The 20,896-nt window shown below is 45.8% G+C and overlaps 1 protein-coding gene across 1 annotated transcript in view; it reads right to left on the bottom strand.

The window, feature by feature from the left end:
- si:ch211-225b11.4 (thyroid adenoma-associated protein homolog) overlaps positions 1 to 20,896 on the bottom strand; it is a 248,624-nt gene that overhangs the window by 16,916 nt on the left and 210,812 nt on the right. The window contains exons 24-27 of the mRNA XM_048556638.1: positions 10,985 to 11,221; positions 8,142 to 8,346; positions 7,791 to 7,997; positions 3,991 to 4,232 (exon numbers count right to left, since the gene is read on the bottom strand). Coding sequence (XP_048412595.1) covers positions 3,991 to 4,232; positions 7,791 to 7,997; positions 8,142 to 8,346; positions 10,985 to 11,221 — 891 coding nt within the window. The remainder of the gene's footprint in view (positions 1 to 3,990; positions 4,233 to 7,790; positions 7,998 to 8,141; positions 8,347 to 10,984; positions 11,222 to 20,896) is intronic.

A 20,896-nucleotide genomic window follows, 5' to 3' on the forward strand; every position in this document is an offset into this window, starting at 1 on the left:
TGTCGAGCTGGATGAACACAGCAGGCCAAGCAGCATCAGAGGAGCAGGAAAGTTGACGTTTTGGGCCTAGACCCTTCTTGAGAAAGGGCGGAGGGGAAGGGGAGGCAGATAGAAGATGGATAGAGGAGAAGATAGGTGGAGAGGAGACAGACCGGTCAAAGAGGCGGGGATGGAGCGAGTAAAGCTGAGTGTAGGTGGGGAGTGAGGGAGGAGATACGTCAGTCCAGGGAGGACAGACAGGTCAAGGCAAGGGGGCAGGATGAGGTTAGTAGGTAGGAGATGGGGGTGGGGCTTGAGGTGAAAGGGGTGGATAGGTGGAAGGAAGGACAGGTTAGGGAGGCAGGGACAAGCTGGGCTAGTTTTGGGATAAGGTAGAGGGAGGGGAGATTTTGAAGCTTGTGAAGTCCACATTGATGTCATCGGGCTGCAGGGTTCCCAAGCGAATATGACGTGCTGTTCCTGCAACCTTCGGGTGGCATCGTTGTGGCACTGCAGGAGGCCCAGGATGGACATGTCGTCTGAGGAATGGGAGGGGGAGTTCAAATGGTTTGCGACTGGGAGGTGCAATTGTTTATTGCGAACCGAGTGGAGGTGTTCTGCGAAGTGGTCCCCAAGCCTCCACTTGGTTTTCCCGATGTAGAGGAGGCCACAACGGTTACAGCGGATGCACTATACCACATTAGCAGATGTGCAGGTGAACATCTGCTTGATGTACAAATGCTAGTGCGGCCTCACTTGGAATGTTGCGCGCAGTTCTAGTCACCCCATTGCAGGAAGGATGTGGAAGCATTGGAAAAGGTGCAGAGGAGATTTTACCAGGATGTTGCCTGGTCTGGAGCGCAGGCCCTATGAAGAAAGACTGAGGGACTTGGGTCTGTTCTCATTGGAGAGAAGGAGGCGAAAAGAGGATTTAACAGAGACATACAAGATGATCAGAGCATTAGATAGGGTGGACAGTGAGAGTCTCTTTCCGAGGATTATGACGTCAGCTTGTACGAGGGGCCATAGCTACAAACTGAGAGGTGATAGATTTAAGACAGATGTCAGAGGCAGGTTCTTTACTCAGAGAGTGGTAAGGGCATGGAACACCCTGCCTGCCAATGTCGTTAACTCAGCCACATTGGGGGCATTTAAACAGTCCTTGGATAAGCATATGGATAATGATGGGATAAGGGGGAGGGGCTTAGATTAGTTCACAGGTCGGCGCAACATCGAGGGCCGAAGGGCCTGTTCTGCGCTGTATTGTTCTATGTTCTATGTGGAAAGTCTTCTTGGGGCCTGGGATGGGGGTGAGGTGGGGGTGGTGTAGGGTCAGACAAGGGAGTCCCGGAGAGAGTGGGCCCTCCGGAAAGCAGATAAGGGTGGGGAGGGAAAAATGTCTTTGGTGATGGGGTCAGATTGCAGATGGCGATTGCACAGGTATCTCAGATCTCTGATACCTCTTCATCCCCATCTCTAATACCTCTCTCTCCTTCCTGGACCTCTCTATTTCCATCTCTGGCAACCACCTGGAAACCGATATCCATTTCAAGCCCACAGACTCCCACAGCTACCTAGAATACACCTTCTCCCACCCACCTTCCTGCAAAAATGCCATCCCCTATTTCCAATTCCTTCACCTCCGCCGCATCTGCTCCCAGGATGAGGCATTCCACTCCCATACATCTCAGACGTCCTCGTTTTACAAGGACCGCAACATCCCCCCCACTTCAGTGGTCGAGAATACCCTGGACCGTGTCTCCCTCATTTCCCGCAATTCATTCCTCACACCCCCTCCCCGCAATAACAACCAAAACAGAATCCCCCTCGTCCTCCAGTACCACCCCAACAACCTCTGGATCCAAAGCATCATCCTCCGACACTTCCGCCACATGCAATCCGATGCCACCACCAAAGACATTTTTCCATCCCCACCCTTACCTGCCTTCCAGAAAGACCACTCTCTCCGGGACTCCCTTGTTTGCTCCACACTCTCCATCCAGCCCCACCACACCTGGCACTTTTCCCTGCAACTGCAGGAAGTGCTACACTTGCCCCCACAACTCCTCCCTCACTCCCAACCCAGGCCCCAAGAAGACTTTCCACATCAAGCAGATGTTCACCTGCACATCTATCAATGTGGTATACTAACTATATCAGCTGTACCCGTTGTGGCCTCCTCGGGGAAACAAAGCGGAGGCTTGGGGACCGCTTTGCAGAACACCTTCGCTTGGTGCACACTAAACAACTGCAGCTCCCAGTCGCGACCATTTCAAATGCCCCTCCCATTCCTCAGGCAACATGTCCATCTTGGACCTCCTGCAATGCCACAACGATGCTACCTGAAGGTTGCAGGAACAGCACCTCATATTCCGCTTCGGAACCCTGCGGCCCAATGGTATCAGTGTGGACTTCACAAGCTTCAAAATCTCCCCTCCCCCTACCTTATCCCAAAACCAGCCCAGCTTGTCCCCGCCTCCCTAACCTGTCCTTCCTCCGACCTATCTCCTCCTCCCACCTCAAGCCCCACTCCCATCTGCTACCTACTAACCTCCTCCCGCCACCTTGACCTGTCTGTCTTCCCTGGACTGACCTATCTCGTCCCTCACTCCCCACCTACACTCAGCTTTATTGGCTCCATCCCCGCCACTTTGATCGGCCTGTCTCCTCTTCACCTATCTTCTCCTCTATCCATCTTCTATCCGCCTCCCCTTCTCTCCCTATTTATTTCAGAGCCCTCTTCCCCTGCCCCATTTCTGAAGAAGGTTCTAGACCTGAAACATCAGCCTTCCTGCTCCTCTGATGCTGCTTGGCCTGCTGTGCTCATCCAACTCTACACCTTGTTATCACAGCATCTGCAGTTCCTACTACCTCTGACGACTTATACAGTAAATGGTAAGGTCCTGAGCAGTGTTGTGGAACAGAGGGAACGAGGAGTACAAGTATATAGTTCATTGAAAGCAGCATCACAGGTGGAAAGGGTGGTGAAGAAGGCATTTAGCATGCTAGTTTTCATCGGTTGAAGCATTGAGTATTGGGGTTGGGACGTTAAGTTACAGTTGTAGAAGTCATTGGTGAGGCCACACTTGAAGTACTGTGTACAGTTTTGGTCACCCTGATATAGGAAAGACATTGTTAAACTGGAAAGTGTGCAAAGAAAATTTACAAAGATGTTGCCAGCACTGGGTAGGCCTGAGTAGAGAGAGATTGGCCAGGATATAACTCCATTCTTTGGAACGTAGGAGAATGAAGAGTGACCTTATTAGGGTGGATATAACAATGAGGGGCTTAGATAGAATGAATGCATAGAGTCTTTTTCCAGGAATAGGGAATTGAAAACTAGGGGCTAAGGTTTAAGATGAGAGGGGTAAGATTTAAGAAGGACCTGAGGGGCAATTTCTTCAAAAGAGAGTGGTGCGTATATGGAATGGGCTGTTCGAGAAAGTGGTTGAAGCAGGTACAACAGCAACATTTAAAAACCATTTTGAAAGGTACATGGATGGGAAGGGTTAGAGGGACATCGACCAACTGCGGGCAATTGAAACGAGCTGAGTGGGCACCATGGTCAGCATGGACCAGTTGGGTCAAAAGGCCTGTTTCCATGCTGTTTTACTCTATGGCTCCACGTCTAAAGTGAGGTAAGTTGTCGCTTTCTCTCGGGCCTTGGGCCCACCAGATGATCTATTCCCACCAGCCTTATACAGTGACAGATCTATACCCATCAGTACTATTTCCCAGTATTACACAGTGACAGACCTGTCCCGCCCATGCTGTACTGCAGTGTAACACAGAAACAGATCTGCCCTATGTGTACTGTACCCACTATTGTGACACAGGTCTAAACCCATCAGTACTAGATCCCAGCATTATACAGTGACAAATCTATACCCACCAATACTGTAACCCAGTGTGACACTGAAGCGAGCTTCACCAAGGGGTCGTGAACTATGTTAACCGTCCCACTTCAAGCAGTGTTCTCGCCACCACTCACCAGCAGTTTGATGTTCTCACCTCTCGGCCAGCAGCACACTGACTGCACGCAGGACCTGACTGTGAAGAATGGGTCCAAGCTTTGCCACTTCTATTTTAGATAACAATATCTCAATGCAGTGCACTCGCAGATTCAGATCTTCAGGCACTGCCTTCGACTCCAGTTTATGTAGGTTTTCCTGCAGGAACACAATGGCTTCCAGCCAGCTTCTCAAGAGCTCCAAGCTTCGCTCTGCTTCCAATAACACCACCTGTAAGTTGCTCTGCATGGATCAAACAGAAAACACTGACTGTCAGTGAAAACTATTGACTATCACAAATAAATAACGGTCTGTAATTTTGAGGATATGCACTCAGAGAGTCAGCCTTAGAGGCAAATAACATCAACAACGCAATGGAGACTCCCTGTCCTTACAGAGTCTGCAGCTTCAAGAACCAAGACAGAGATAAATCGGGCAACTAAAGGCCAATCACTTGAATCTCAGTGGTGAGGAAGCAACTGGAAGCAATTCTAGGGAACAAAGAATTAATCGGCATTTCAAGAGGCAAGGATTGATTAATCAAGAACAGACAATGTGGTTTTGTTGGTCATCATGTCTGACCAACCTGATCGAATTTCTGAAACGGTGCCCAGACATGTAGATCAGGGGTAATGCATTCAGCATAGTCTACTTGGAATTCAGCAAGGTTTTTGATATGATCCCGCACAAGAGACTGACAGTGAAAGTAAGAGTCCAAGAGATTCAAGGAAATTTGGTAAAATGGATGCAGAATTGGCTGAGTGACAGCAAGCAGTGGATAATGGTCCAGAGATAGTAGGAACTGCTGATGCTGGAGAATCTGAGATAACATGGTGTGAAGCTGGATGAACACAGCAGGCCAAGCAGCATCAGAGGAGCAGGAAAGCTTGACGTTTTGGGTTGGGACCCTTCTTCAGAAATGGGGGAGGGGAAGGGGATTCTGAAATAAATAGGGAGACGGGGGAGGCGGATAGAAGATGGATAAAGGAGAAGATAGAGTGAGAGGGGACAGACAGGTCAAAGAGGCGGGGGTGGAGCCGGTGAAGGTGAATGTAGGTGGGGAGTTAGTGGGGAATATGTCAGTCCAGGGAGGACGGACAGGTTGGGGGGCGCAGGATGAAGTTAGTGGGTAGGGAATGGGGGTGGGGCTTGAGGTGGAAGGAATGGTTTGGGAGGCAGGGACTAGCTGGGCTGGTTTTGGAGTGTGGTCGGGGAGAGGGAAGATTTTGAAGCTTGTGAAATCCACATTGATACCCTTGGGCTGCAGGGTTCCCAAGCGAAATATGAGATGCTGTTCCTGCATCTTTTGGGTGGCATCATTGTGGCACTGCAGGAGGCCCAGGATGGACATGTTGTCTGAGGAGTTGGGGGCGGGGGGGGGGGGAGAGGCGGAATTGAAATGGTTCGCGACTGGGAGATGTAGTTGTTTGTTGCGAACACAGCATCGGTAATGGTCCAGGGGCTTTTTTGTGACTGGAAGTCTGTGTCCAGTAAGGTTCCACAGGGATCTGTGTTGGAGTCCCTGCTCAAGAGAGTCGACAGTAAGTTCATGAATGATACAAAAGTTGGTGGAGTGGTAAAGTGTGAGGAAGTCATCTTTAGATTACAGGGCGATACAGATGGGCTGATCAGTGGCAAATGGAAATCAATCTGGATAAACATGAGGTGATTCATTGAAAGTTTTTGAGAAGATTTGTAGCTCGAGTTGTGGTTGAGGTTGTAGACTTGCTTGCCGAACTGGTGTGTTTCGTCACCCTGTTAGCTAACACCCTGCTAAGTGCACCTCTGGTGAAGCGTTGGTGTTCTGTCCTGTTTGTTATTTATATGCCTCTGTTTGCTGGGGTGGTTGGCATTACTTCTAAGTTCTGTTTTTCAGTGGTTTGTATAATGGGCAGTTCAATGGGTTTGTTGATGGAGTTCTCATTGGAATGATGTGATGCACTTGGAGAGGACAAACGTAACAAGGGAATAATTGATGAATGGCAGGACATTGGGAAACACCAAAGGTTAGAGGGACCGGGGTGTGCATATACATTAAGGTAGCAGGACAGATAGATAAAGTGGTTAAGAAGACATAGAGGATATTTGCCTATATTAGATGAGGCAGAGATTTTAAGACGGTAATGATGCTGGAACTGTATAAAACATTGGTTTGGCCACAGCTAAAGAATTATAAGAGTTCTGGAATCCACATTATAGGCTGGACCCCTGGAAAAATCAGCACCTTCAAGAACTATATCCCCAGGAAAGTCAGCACCTTCAGGAACTGTATCCAGGAGGAGTCAGCACTTTCAGGAACAGCACCCTGGGGGAGAGTTGACACCTTCAAGAAGTGTGTCATCCTTACCCAACATAGCCTAAATGTACTCCGGATCCATAGCAAAGTGGATGACTCTCAAGTGCCAGAGGATTGTAAAGCCTTTAATAACGAGGAGGTGATAACTGAAAAAGCAATAAGGGAGTAGAAGATGAAATATGAGAATAAGCTAGCTAGTAATATAATAGAGGATCGCAAGAGATTTTTTAGATATCTAAAAGGTAAGAGAGAAGCGAGAGTGGATACTGGGCTGCTGGAATATGATGCTGGAGAAGTAGTATTGGGGGACAAACAAATGGCGGAGGAACTGACTAGGTACTTTGTTGAAGACACCAGCAACAAACCAGAACTTCAAGACAGTCAGGGGCAGAGTTGACTGTACTGGCCATCACTATAGAGAAGCTGAAAAGCCTGAAGGCAGATAAATCATTCGGACCAGACAGACTGCACCCATGTTGTATGTTAGCAATCCAAAAGAAGAAACTGAGGGTATTGTTGCTAAATTTGCAGACGTAACAAAGATAGTTGGAGGCACAGGTAGTGTTGAGGAAGCAGGGAGGCTGCAGAAGGACTTGGATATGCTCGGCAAATGGGCAAAAGAGTGGCAGATGGAATAAAATGCAGAGAAGTGTGAGATTATACATTTTGGTAGGAGGAACAAAGGTACAGACCACTCTCTAAATGGGTATGGGCTTCAGAAATCTGAAGCGCAAAGGGACTTAGGGGTATTAGTTCAGGCTTCTTTTAAGGTTAACAGAAAGGTTCAGTTGGTGGTTAAGAAGGCAAATGTAATATAGCATTCAAGATGACTCTAATACAAGAGCAGGAAATGTAGAGCCGCGGCTGTATAAACCTCTGGTTAGGACGCAATGGAATATTGTGAGCAGCTTTGGGCCATGTATCTCAGGAAAGATGTGCTGGCGTTGCAGGGGTCCAGAGGAGGTTTACAAGAATGATTCTGAGGGTGAAGGGCTTGTCATATGAAGAGCAGTTGAGGACGCTGGGTCTGTACTCAGTGTTTAGACGGATAAGGGAGCAATCTGATTGAAACTTACAGATACTGAGCAGTCTGGATACATCAGACAGAGAAAAGATGTTTCCACTAATAAGAGAGACTGGGACCCAGGGACACAGCCTCAGTGTGAAGTGACGGCCCTTTAGAACTGAGATAAGCAGGAGTTTCTTCAATCAAAGGGTGGTTAATCTGTGGAACTGATTGCCACAGTGGGATATGGAAGCAAGTCACAGAGGTCAGACAAAAATATTTAGATTCTTGATTTAGTAACGGCGTCATATCATATCAGTCATAATTGAATGGCAGTGCAGACTCAATGGCTGAATGGCCTATTTCTTCTGCTACATCTTATGGTCTTATTGTCCCTGCCCTGCGGGCAATTAGTGGTGAGCGATAAATGGTGGCTTAGACATCACCCACTTCCTATGAATAAACTAAAAAGGATTGAGAAATGGAATGATTGCCATACCAATAGAAGTTTCAATATCAAGCTGCCAGCCAGCTGCTCCTTGCAACTGAGATCCTGCATGATCCAGGTGAGGGCAGCAAGGCGGATGTCAAGGTCTTCACACAGTAACAACCTGCCAATCCGCTCCAGCTGGTGCGTATTTCCTGCACGCACTGCCTCGGCACATAGGTAGCGAGTTGCAGCTCTCCGAAATATCCCAGAGCCGATCTAGACAGAAGAATGATCATAGGTCACAAACACAGGTATTAGTGATACATCAGCTTATAGTATCAGCATAAATTGCCATTATGGCATAAATAGAGCTCCTGAGGCATTAATAATATTCAGTTACAGCATAAATAGTTACTCTACCATCAGCCTGGTTGGAGAAGTCTCCAGTTCAGCGAGAAGCACTAGCTGGAGACTGCACAAGAACTCTTCACTGCACAAACTCAGTATCAATGAAACTATCTTCAGGTAAGCAGCTTGGATCAGTGGACAACGCTGCGCTTGGCTCACCAACCAAAGCTTCATTTCCAGACTCTTCACCACATCCTGAAGCTCTCGGGGAATTAAGCTGTAAAGGAAAACATACAGGTGGCCTTATAGCTGTGAACAGGAGTTTAGTTATTATTTAGAAACACTGTGAACACAAAGCAGTACAAGAGATAACAAGGTGTGGAGCTGGATGAACACAGCAGGCCACACAGCATCTTAGGAGTAGGAAAGCTGACGTTTCGGGCCTAGAGCCTTGGCCTGCTGTGTTCATCCAGCTCCACACCTTGTTACCTTGGATTCTCCAGCATCTGCAGTTCCTATTGTCTGGTATCCTATTAACTTATCTCTGACACAAAACAGTATAATGTTGAGTTTTAAATCCAGTAACACTGAAGAAGTGTTTGAAATGTTTAAAGGGTCTATAGGCAGTTTCACAAATAGTACAACTTTAATTCCCAAAGTTTGGGCAGTCAGGAGATGTCTCATGTTAAGAAATAGTTCTGGTGCACAGCTGAGTCCATAAATATTCTCAATTAAGTTTACAGTAAATTCATGTCAAATGGAGACATTTTTTGTTCCAAACTAGGCCAAGCAAACAGCTGTAGATGAAGGCAGCTATTTGAAGCTGGGATATCTCATCTCTGTTGGTTTATAAGGTGCCAGCTAAAGCAAAGGTTAGCAGTACTCTGAGGGAAGTAAGGGTGGAAAATACAGAGACTCTGACCGTAATCCTTCCAATCTCCCTGGACGAAGAGGCGGTGCCAGAGGGTTGGTGAGTTCCAAATATTTCTTGTTCAAGAAATGATGTGAAAATAAACTCAGCAAATGTGGGCCAGTCAGTTTGACTTCTATTGTGCTAAAAGCTTTTTGAATGGATAATCTAGTTCTAAATTAACACTCCTAATGTAAAAGTAACTTAGGAATTCAGAACGTTTCTGTTTTAAATGAAAAAATATGTATGGTTCAGCTTTTGTAATAAGGCTCAGACCGATCTAATGAGGGCAGTGTGGCCAACATGGTGTATTTGAACTTAAGAGGAATCTGATAAATTGCCACATAATAACGGAATGAACAGGATAGACTGCAACACCTGAATAGACAAATAAAATCCTTAAGGTACAAGGACCTGGAGACGCACATTTAGAGCTTTGGGCACAATGGATTGTGAGGAAGAAATGTTGAAATATTGACGAAAACCTGAAAGTTACTGAAAGTACACTGTGGTCGATGTGGACATAACTGTACATATAGAAGGAAATTAGATAGGCACTTAAGGGAAATAAACTTGTATAGGTCAAGGGTATGGAACTGACTGGATTGCTCTATAGAGGGTGTCATAGATCTGATGGGCCAAATGGCTTCCTTTTGTGATACTGCGTCTCTAAGATCCCAACAACAGGGAATATACCATACTAGATTCGCCGTCAAACCTACATCACCCTAATGTGCTGATACTGTGCCTTTAAGAGATATGTGCTCTTGCTGTTTCTCTTGCAGAGGGGTGTTGCCACAGTGGTTCCAAAATGTCTCCTTCAGATAAGCAGTTTGTAAACAGCTTCAGAGTTCTCCCTGTGTTTTTTTTAAGTGAAAAGAATCATGAGTAGACAGAGTCAGAGCTCACACAGGTCCAGCAATATCCCGAGTTTTGCTTTCAGTTAATTGAGAAAGTTCTCTGCTACTGCTTTCTCTGAAAAAATCTAAAGGGCCAGACTGTTTCTTTCTTCTAGACTGGGGAGACCAAGCATGTAACAATCATAACTATTTTGCTGAATTGCATTTTTGCCAAAGGGTATGTTCATAGAATGCTGCCTGTGTTGGAACAATTGGTTAACAGTGGTTAAATAAGACATTATCTTGTTACTTTTGTCAATTGGGTTAAAGTTATGCTTTTTTTTTGGTATTTTAACTATGTTGTAAGAGCAAAGTGTGTTTTGATTAAAGCCAATCGAATCACACCTGGAACAAAATGCCTTACACTTGTCTTTAAATAAATATAAAAGTTACGTTCTAGGCTGTCTCCTTATAGTACTTTGGGAGAGGGGTGATGATCTGCTCTGGTCCACAACAATAAGTGTTGAATCTCTGATGGCTACCACTTGACATATCCTCCCTTGACTATTTCCCAGTCTCCAAGAAGCCACAGTATGACTTTCCTTCCGACAGTCTCTTATTATCTAAAATAGCAAGTACATTGCACCTACTGGACAGAGGTAATTTCTTTGGATCCTAATTCTCTATCTCACTTGTTTTCTTCTTGGTCTGAATGTTATTAATTGCACCAAACCCTCTGAGCATGGGTCCCGCTATAAGCTACGTCTTGAGATCCATGGGTTTCCCTCCCTCCCTGATGTGCCTGTGTGTCTCCAACTCAAATCCTAGCTGAATGACAGCCAGAGAAAGAGAGGCAAAGACATTGACTAGGCATGTGTTCACTTAGGGCAGTCTTAGTCTTCAAACTCCAAACAGTACAGACCAGACACATAACCTGTTTTTCCTATCATATGGTGTTGTTTGTTCAAGGTTTTATTTCCTTTTTTACATATTAAATTTGCACAAAAGATTCAAATTCTCGACAAAATTTTAAATATTTAATGTCTCAAACTGGGTACTGAGCAAATATTGGGTTTCTGGGTGCCCGTTGAAAGAGAGTGGTTCTGAAATATGTGATATGTACTTTAACGTTGGGCTGCAGAGCTTGCACAAATGGATTAACTCACCAGCCTGCATCCAGCCCAGCTTCCAGGACAGCTTCCATCTGCAGCAGTTGGCCATGCAGTCTGTTGTGGGAGGTGGGTGTACCACAAGGAGGTAAGTCTCTAACCAAAGATGCCAGCACCTTGCTGTATTCCGTGAGTGGGACCAGTGCAACCAGAGCCTTTGCAGACATCATGCGCACGCTGTGAATCGGATTGGCTGCCAGCTGCATCAGAAGGTGGAGAAATCTAGAACAAACACTGAGCAGAACCAGCAAATTGTTGAACTTGATTCATTTTGTTGGTTGCATGCAAATGCAAATCGCTCAGATACTAACTGTTGTCCCAGGTGGAACGACCACAGTTCCAGAACAGGTGTACAGTAAATGTGAGTCATATTTTAACTAGCATTTAATTTATATCCCTTTAAAGAATCTCTGTGTGAAGTTCGAGTTCTGTAATTTTGGCATTATTTCCAAAGCTGATTGCTGTTTTTATCAGACTCTACTCACAATGACAATTTCCACTGTCTATACCAGGCTGGCAGAGTTAAAAAACAAGATAATGGGAACTGCAGATGCTGGAGGATCTGAGATAACAAAGTGTGGAGCTGGATGAATGCAGCAGGCCAAGCAGCATCTTAGGAGCACAAAAACTGACGTTTCGGGCCTAGACCCTTCATCAGAAAAGGGAGGATGGGGAGAGGATTCTGAAATAAATAGGGAGAGAGGGGGAGGCAGAGCGAAGATGGATAGAGGAGAAGATAGGTTGAGAGGAGAGTGTGGGTGGGGAGGTAGGGAGGGGATAGGTCAGTCTGGGGAGGACGGACAGGTCAAGGGGGCAAAATGAGGTTAGTAGGTAGGAAATAGAGGTGCAGCTTGAGGTGGGAGATGGGGATGGTTGAGAGGAAGGACAGGTTAGGCAGGCGGGGAAGAGCTGGGCTGGTTTTGGGATGCAGTGGGGGGAGGGGAGATTTTGAAGCTGGTGAAATCCACATTGATACCATTGGGCTGCAGGGTTCCCAAGCAGGATATGGGTTGCTGTTCATGCAACCTACGGGTGGCTTCGTTATGGCACTGCAGGAGGCCCAGGATGAGCATGTCGTCTAAGGAATGGGGGGGGGGGGTTTGAAATGGTTCGTGATTGGGAGGTGCAGTTGTTTATTGCAAACTGAGCATAGGTGTTACGCAAAGCAGTCCCCAAGCCACACCTGGTACAGCGGATGCAGTATACCACATTGGCGGATGTGCAGGTGAACATCTGCTTGATGTGGAAAGTCATCTTGGGGCCTGGAATGTGGGTGAGGGAGGAGGTGTATGAGCAGGTGCAGCACTTCCTGCGGTTGCAGGGGTAAGTGCTGGGTGTGGTGGAGTTGGAGGGGAGTGTGGAGGGGACAAAGGAGTCGCGGACAGAGTGGTCTCTCTGGAAGGCAGACAAGGGTGGGGTTGGAAAAATGTCTTTAGTGGTGGGGTTGGATTGTAGATGGTGGAAGTGTGGGAGGATGATGTATTGGATCCAGGGGTTGGTGGGGTTGTATGTGGTGGACCGACACCCTCATCTGCCCAGCTGAACTCGTCCTCACCCTCAACGACTTCTCTTTCGTTTCCTTCCACTTCCTACAAAGGGGGTGGCCATGGGTACCCGCATGTGCCCAAGCTATGCCTGCTTCTTTGTAGCTTACGTGGAACAGTCCCTCTTTCACACGTACACGGCCCTAAATTCCACCTCTTCCTCCGTTACATTGATGACTGTATCGGTGCTGTCTCTTGCTCCCAAGAGGAGCTCGAGCAGTTCATCCACTTCACCAACACCTTCCACCCCAACCTTAAGTTCACCTGGACCATTTCCAACACTTCCCTCACTTTCCTGGACCTTTCTGTCTCCATCTCAGGCCATCACCTACAAACTGATGTCCATTTCAAGCCCACCGAGTCCGACAGCTACCTAGAATACACCTCCTGCCACCCACCTTCCTGCAAAAATTCCATCCCCTATTCCCAATTCCTCCGCCTCCGCTGCATCTGCTCCCAGGATGAGGCATTCCACTACCGTACATCCCAGATGTCCTCGTTCTTCAAGGATTGCAACATCCCCCCCCCCGCAGTGTTCGAGAATGCCCTCGACTGTGTCTCCCGCATTTCCTGCACCTCATTCCTCAGACCCCGCCCCCACAATAACTGCCAAAAGAGAATTCCCCTAGTCCTCACATACCACCCCACTAACCTCCGGATACAACACATCATCCTCTGACACTTCCACCATCTACAATCCAACCCCACCACTAAGGTCATTTTTCCAACCCCAACCTTGTCTGCCTTCCAGAGAGACCACTCTCTCCACGACTTCCTTGTCCGCTCCACACTCCACTCCATCCCCACTAAACCCGGCACTTTCCCCTGCAACCGCAGGAAGTGCTACACTTGCCCCCATCACCTCCTCCCTCACCCCCATCCCAGGCCCCAAGATGACTTCCCACATCAAGCACATGTTCACCTGCACATCCGCCAATGTGTATACTGCATCCGCTGTACACGGTGTGGCTTCCTCTACACTGGGGAAACCAAATGGAGGCTTGGGGACCGCTTTGCAGAACACCTCCGCTCGGTTTGCAATAAACAACTGCACCTCCCAATCGTCAACCATTTCAACTCCCCCTCCCATTCCTTAGACGACATGCCCATCCTGGGCCTCTTGCAGTGCCATAATGATGCCACCCGTAGGTTACAGGAACAGCAACTCACATTCCGCTTGGGAACCCTGCAGCCCAATGGTATCAATGTGGATTTCACCAGCTTCAAAATCTCCCCTCCCCCCACTGCATCCCAAAACCAGCCTAGCTCGTCCCCGCCTGCCTAACCTGTTCTTCCTCTCACCTATCCCCTCCTCGCACCTCAAGCCACACCTCCATTTCCTACCTCCTAACCTCATCCCGCTCCCTTGACCTGTCCGTCCTCCCCAGACTGACCTATCCCCTCCCTACCTCCCCACCCATACTCTTCTCTCCACCTATCTTCTCCTCTATCCATCTTCTATCCGCCTCCCCCTTTCTCCCTCTTTATCTCAGAATCCTCTCCCCATCCCCCCTTTTCTGATGAAGGGTCTAGGCCCGAAACGTCAGCTTTTGTGCTCCTAAAATGCTGCTTGGCCTGCTGTGTTCATCCAGCTCCACACTTTGTTATCTTAAAAACAAGAAATATTGTTAAGCTCTTTTTGGACAGTAGGGCAAGGGGAAAATTGGGGAAAAATGTGAAAACTTAAGTGCTATCTAAAACTGAGAATTACCATTAAAAAATAAGAACAGTAGTAGGCCACTTAGCCCTTTGAGTCTACTTTCCTATTCAAAAGGATCATGGCTGATCCCACATTCCTCACATCCACTTTCCTGCTTCCCCCCCCCCCCCCCCCCCACCCCACCGTATCCCTTGATTACAAATCCATCTCAGTCTTAAAGTGGCACCCCTTAAGTTTTGAGGCTATGCTGTCTGGTCCCAGGCTCTCCCATGGGGGAAAAACATCATTGCAGTATTTATCCTGTCAAGCCCCTTAAGAATCCATTATGTTTTAACGAGATCACCTCTTATTCTTCTAAACTCCGGTAAATAGAGTCCTAATCTGTTTAACCTTTATCCATAAGACAGTCCCTCCCTACAAGGAATCATTTCATGAACCTTCTCTGAATGCCTCAATTGAAATAATATGTTTCCTTAAATAAAGAGGCCAAAACTGCTCACAGTACTCCACATGAGACATCACCAGCACCTTGTATAGTTGCATCAGACTTCTCAACTCTTATGCTTCAACCTCTTGAAATAAGGGTCAACATTCCATTAGTTTTCCCGATTACCTGCTGCGCCTGTGTGTGACCTTTTTGTGTTTTGTGCACAAGTATCCCCAAGAGCTTTTGTGTTGCAGCTTTCTGCAGTTTTTCCCCATTTAAATAATTCTGTTCTTTTGTTCCCCCTTCCAAAATGAACAACTTCACATTTTCCTACATTCCTAGCATTTCCTTTTGCCGACTGTTTGCCAACTTACACAACCTATCTATATGTCTCTGTAACTGTGTGTAGCCCCTTTGCAACTTGTATTTCCATTATATTTGAGTCATCTGCAAATTTGACGACCGTACATTTGCTTCTTTCCTCCAAATCATTAAAATACATTGTAAACATTGGGGTCCCAATACTGATCCCTGTAGAACCCACTGGTTACAGGTTGCCAGCCTGAAAAATAACTTCTTATCCCCACTTGCCCATTGGCCAATTCTCTATCCATGACAATACAGTGCCTCCAAAGGCATGGGCACTTATCCTTTTGACTTAACCTTATTGAGGTGCCTTGTCCACTTCTGGAAGAGCAAATGCATCTACCCCTCCATCTTCCCCTCTATACATTCTGGTTGAGACTTCCTTAAAAAACTCTCATAAATTAGTCAGACACAATTTCCCTTGCATGAAGCCATGCAGACTCTACTTGATTAGGGTTCATTTCCCAAATGTTCTGCTGTTATTTCCTTAATAATTGATTCCAACATTTTTCCAACACGAGACGTTCGACCAATCGGCCTATAGATACCTGCTTTTTGCCTCTCTCCTTTTTTGAATAGCAATGTCACGTTGGCAGTTTTCTAATCATCTGGTACATCACCAGAACCCAAGGATTTTTAGAAAATTACAACTAATGCACCCATTATCTTGGTAGGTACTTCTTTTAGGATCCTCGGATGTAAGCCCGAATGGCCAGGGGACTTATCTGCCTTTAGACCCATTAATTTGTCTCACACCACTTCTCTGGTGATTGTACTTAATTCCTTCCCCGCATTATTTAGTATAAATGGGATGCTCCATTGTAAACACTGATGAAAATTATCTGTTAAATTCTTCTGCCATTTTCCTGTTCCCCATAACTATTTCCACTCATTCATTTTCTAAGGGGCTTGTGTTTACTCCCTTCCTTTTCATACCTTTAAAGACACTGATTGTCAGGTTTTATATTCCTTGCTAGTTTGCCCTTGTTATTTATTTTCTCTCTCATTATGTGTTTAGTTCTCTTTTGCTAAAATCTGAATTTATCCTAATCTTTGGGTCTGTAGCTGACTTTTGCCTCTTTATACGCTTTTTCTTTCAATTTAACACCATCCTTAACTTCCTTGGTTAGCCATAGTGGTTCATCCCTGTCTCAGAATATTTTCTCCTTACTGGGATTCCTTTTGCTGAGAGTCATCCATAACCTGTTTAAATGTTTTCCACTGCTTGATCACTGTCTTCCCTGTTCATCTATCTGCTGAGTCAGCTTAGCTAACTCAATCATCATTTACCCTGTCAAGCTCCTTAAGAATTGATATATTTCAATGAGATCACTTCTTATTCTTCTAAATTCCAGCAAATAAAGTTCCAATCTATTTAACTCTTTTCAGTTCCTTTAAGTTAAACACTGTTGCTTCTGACACAAAATTCTCACACTCAAGCTGAATATTAAATTCCATCATGTTACAATCACTACTTCCTACAGGGTCTTTTACTCATAGGTCATTTATTAAACCTGCCTCATTACTCATTATTAGATCCAGGATAGCCTGTTCCTTGGTTGGCCTCACAACATATCGCGCTAGGAAACTATTTCTAATGCATTCTATGAATTTGCTGTTGTAGATACCCCTTCCAATTTGATTAGTCTTCATGTTGATTCAGTCAAAGTCACCCATTATTATTGCCGTGTTCTTTTTACATGCTGCAACTATTTGATAATTATATACTTTCCCACAGGGAGGCTGCTGTTCGGGGAGTATGTACATTGCTCCTATCTGTATCTTCTTTCCTTTGCTGTTATTTACCTACATCCAAACAGATTCAACATCATCCAAGCCCAGATCAAAGAACAAAGAACAATACAGCACAGATTCAGGCCCTTCGGTTCTCCAAGCCTGCGCTGACACATTTCACCTTTCCACATTAAAACTGTATTCACTATTAATCCAGGTGTTTCTTGAACGCTGCTATTATGTCTGCTTCCAGCAACCCCTCTGACAGCGGATTCCAGACCCTTGGCTCTCTTTGTGTGAAAAGCTTGCCTCGCACATCTCTTTTCATTGCCACACTTTTCTCTTTGCACCTTGAATCTAAGCCCCCTAGTAATTGACCCCTCTACCCTGGGAAAAAGCCTCATGCTTTTAACTCTATCCATGCCACTCACAATCTTATAAACTTCTATCGGCCTCCCCTCAACCTCTGCATTCCATTGAAAATAAACCCAGTCTATCCAATCGTTCCTCATAGCTAAAATCCCCCATAATAGGCAATATCCTTGTAAGCCTTTTCTGTATCATCTCCAAAGCATCCACATCCTTCTGATACTGTCATGCCCAGAACTGTGAGCAATATTCCAAATGTGGCCTAACTAAAGTTCTATAAAGCAGCATAACTTGTCTATCCTTGGACTCAGTGCCCCTTCCAATGAAGGCAAGCAGGCCATAGGCCTTTTTACTTCCTTATCTACGTGCGCTGCCACCTTCAGTGATCTGTGGGTTGCACACTAATATGCCTAAGGGTTCTGCCATTCAATGTATAATTTCCACCTGTACTTGACCTTCCAAAATGCATCACCGTACATTTTTCCAGATTAAACTCCAGCTGCAATTTTTCTGTCCATGCCTCCTGCTGATTTATCTCCTGCTGTATCCTCTAACAATCCTCTTCACTATTTGCAACTCCTCCAATTTTTGCATCGACCATAAACTTACTAATTAGACCAGCTATATTTCCCTCCAAATCATTTGTGTCCCTGTTGAACCCCACTAGTCACAGCCCTACATCCCAAAAAGCATTCTTCCGCCAGAACCCCATGTCTCCCATGACTAAGCCAGTCCTGTATCCATCTTGCCAGTTCACCCCTGATATCAAGAAGCTTCATCTTTTGTAGTAGTCTGTCATGAGGGACCTTGTCAAAGGCTTTACTGAAGTCCATGTAGGCAACAACAACCGCATTTTCCTCATCAATCATCTGCGTCACCACCTCAAAAAATCTTGATCAAGTTAGTGAGGCATGAGCTCCCCCGCACGAAACCATGCTCTTTATCGCTGGTCAGTCCATTTGCTTCTTATTGCTATAGAGCTTGTCCCTAAGAATCTTTTCCAATAATTTCCCTACCACTGATGTGAGGCTCACTGGCCTGTAATTTCTTGGATTATCCCTGCTACCCTTCTTAAACAATGGGAAAAGATTAGTTATTCTCCAGTCCTCTGGGACCTCATCTGTGGCCAAAGAAGATACAATGCTCCAGCAATTTGTTATCTTGCCTCCCTCAATATTCTGGGAGAGATCCCATCAGGACTCGGGGACTTTTCAACCTTACTGCTTTTTAAAACTCACAACGTCTCTTCCTTTTTAATAGCAACTTGACTGAGCAATTCAACACTCCCTTCCTTGAGATGATCCACCGCCAATTGCTTCACTTTTGTGAATACCAATACAAAGTATTCATTTAGGACCTCACCTATCTCTTCTGGCTCCATGAATACATTGCCTCTCTTGTTCTTCAGTGAGCCAACTCTTTCCCTAGCTACCTTCTTGCTTTTTATACGTGTATAAAACACCTTGGGATTCTTCTTAATCCTGTTTGCTAATAATATTTCATGATCCCATTCAGCCCTTCTAATTCCTTGTTTAAGTTTTTTCCTAGTTTCCATACATACTTCAAGGGCTAGGTCAGTTCCCATCCTCCCAGACATTACTTATGCTTCCCTTTTCTTTCTGATCAAAGTCATAACATCCCTGGTCATCCAAGGTTCACATAACTTGCTATACCCATCCTTCATTCTCGCAGGAATATGCTGCTCCTGAACTCTTATGAACTGCTGTTTGAAGTACTCCCACATGTCTGATCCAATCAACACTATCCAGTTCCTGCCTAATCTTGTTGTAGCTTGTTTCCCCCCAATTTAACACCCTCACCTGAGAACTGCTGTTATGCCTATTCATGAGTATCTTAAAACTCCCAGTATCCTGGTCACTACTCCTGAAATGCTCCCCCACTGAAACTTCACTCACCTGGTCAATCTCATTTCCCAAAATCAGCTTGTATAACCCCTTCCCTGGTTGGACTGATTGCATACTGTGTCAAGAAACCCCTCTGAATGGTCTTTACAAAGTCTGGCCCATTCAAGTCCCTAGCATAATGTCAGTCCCAGTCAATGTAAGGAAAGTTAAAATCAGACACCACAACAACCCTGCTGTTCTTACATCTTTCTAAAAATCTGTCTACATATTCTCTCCTGTCTCTCACTGGCTGTAGGGAGGCCTGTCATATATCCCCAGCACTGTGATTTCACCTTTCCTATTCCTGAGTGCATGAGTCGTCTGATGTATCCTCCTTCAGTACAGCTGAGATTCTGCTTTACCAGTAATGCAACTCTCCCACCCCTTTTAAATCCTTTCAATCACACCTGAAGGATCTAAATTCTGGAGCATTCAGCTGCCAGTCCTGTCCCTCTTTCAGCCAAGTCTCTGTAATCACAATAATATCATAGTTCCAAGTGCTAACCAAAGTTCTAAGTTTATCTACCCAGCCTATTATACTTGGTGCATTGAAACACATGCATTTCAGACCACCTCCCTTGCTCTTTTCAGCAGCATTTCCTTGTCTGTTCTTAGTCATGTTTGCCCTGGTTTCTACCTCTCCCTCAATTTCTGCACCTACTGCCATACTCCTCTGGTCCCCATCCCCCTGCCACACTAGTTTAAACCCTCCTCAACCACTCTACCAAGTACTCCCCAAGAACATCAGTCCCAGTCCTGCCCAGGTGTAACCCATCCAGTCTGCACAGGTCTCACCTCCCCAGAACCGGTCCCAATGCCCCATAAATCTGAAGCCCTCCCTCTCACACCATCTTTTCAGCCATGTGTTCGTTTTATAAATCTTGCTGTTTTTACTCTGACTAGCTCATGGCACTGATAGTAAGTCCTTACATAACTACCTTTGACATGCAACATTTCAACTATTTTCCTCATTCTCTATATTCTGCTTTTAGGAACTCATCCCCATTTTAACTTATGCTGTTAGTACCAATGTGTATCACGACCACTGACTGTTTTCCCTCCACCTCCAGGATGTCCTGCAGCAGCTCCAAGAGATCCACGATCCAAACACCACGAAGGCAACACACCATCCTGGACTCTCATTTGCGACCACAGAAACACCTATCTATTCTCCTTACAATTGAATCCCTACAACTATAGCATTTCTATGGCTATTTCTCCCTCTCTCTGCAACCATGGCACCATGAATTCGACTTCGCTGTTATTCTCCAAGAGGCCATTCCTACAACAGTACCCAAAATGTTATATCACTTTTGCAGGGGAATAGCCAGAGGAGATTCCTGCACTGCCAGTTTAGCCCTCCCGCTCAGCTTAGTGATCACCCATTCCCGTCCTGCCTTGTAGAGTATGAGCCTGCGGTGTGACCAGCCCTCCACACATGCTATCCCCCATACTCTCTGCCTTGCAAATGCTCCACAGTGACTCCAGACTTCTCTGCAACTCCAAAACTTGGGCTTCCAGGAGCTGCAGGTGGAGACACTCTGTGCAAACATGAAGGTCCTGGGCAGCGAAAATGTGCCCCACTTCCCACATTAAGCAAGAGGAGCAGGCTATAAGTTGGACCTGTTTTACCATATCTTACCCCTTTAAGTTTACTAATCCTTACAATGTCAAATTCTTTTCTTCTACTTCTGTTAATCTCTGCTCCAATAACAATTTCTCAAAACTTACCTGTCACTCACTAACACCAGTTCCCATAAGCTATTTCCAGAAACGCTCCTTTACCTGCTGGAACTTCGCTGCCGACCTTCCTCTCACCATGTTCTGTCTCTTCTCTGCTGAACCTTGCCTCTCTTCTTTCGTTTAGAGGAGGAAAGTAGGGACGGAAACACTATAGTATTGTAA

The sequence above is a fragment of the Stegostoma tigrinum genome, chromosome 26 (assembly GCF_030684315.1).
Source record: "Stegostoma tigrinum isolate sSteTig4 chromosome 26, sSteTig4.hap1, whole genome shotgun sequence".
Taxonomy (NCBI): Eukaryota; Metazoa; Chordata; class Chondrichthyes; order Orectolobiformes; family Stegostomatidae; genus Stegostoma; species Stegostoma tigrinum.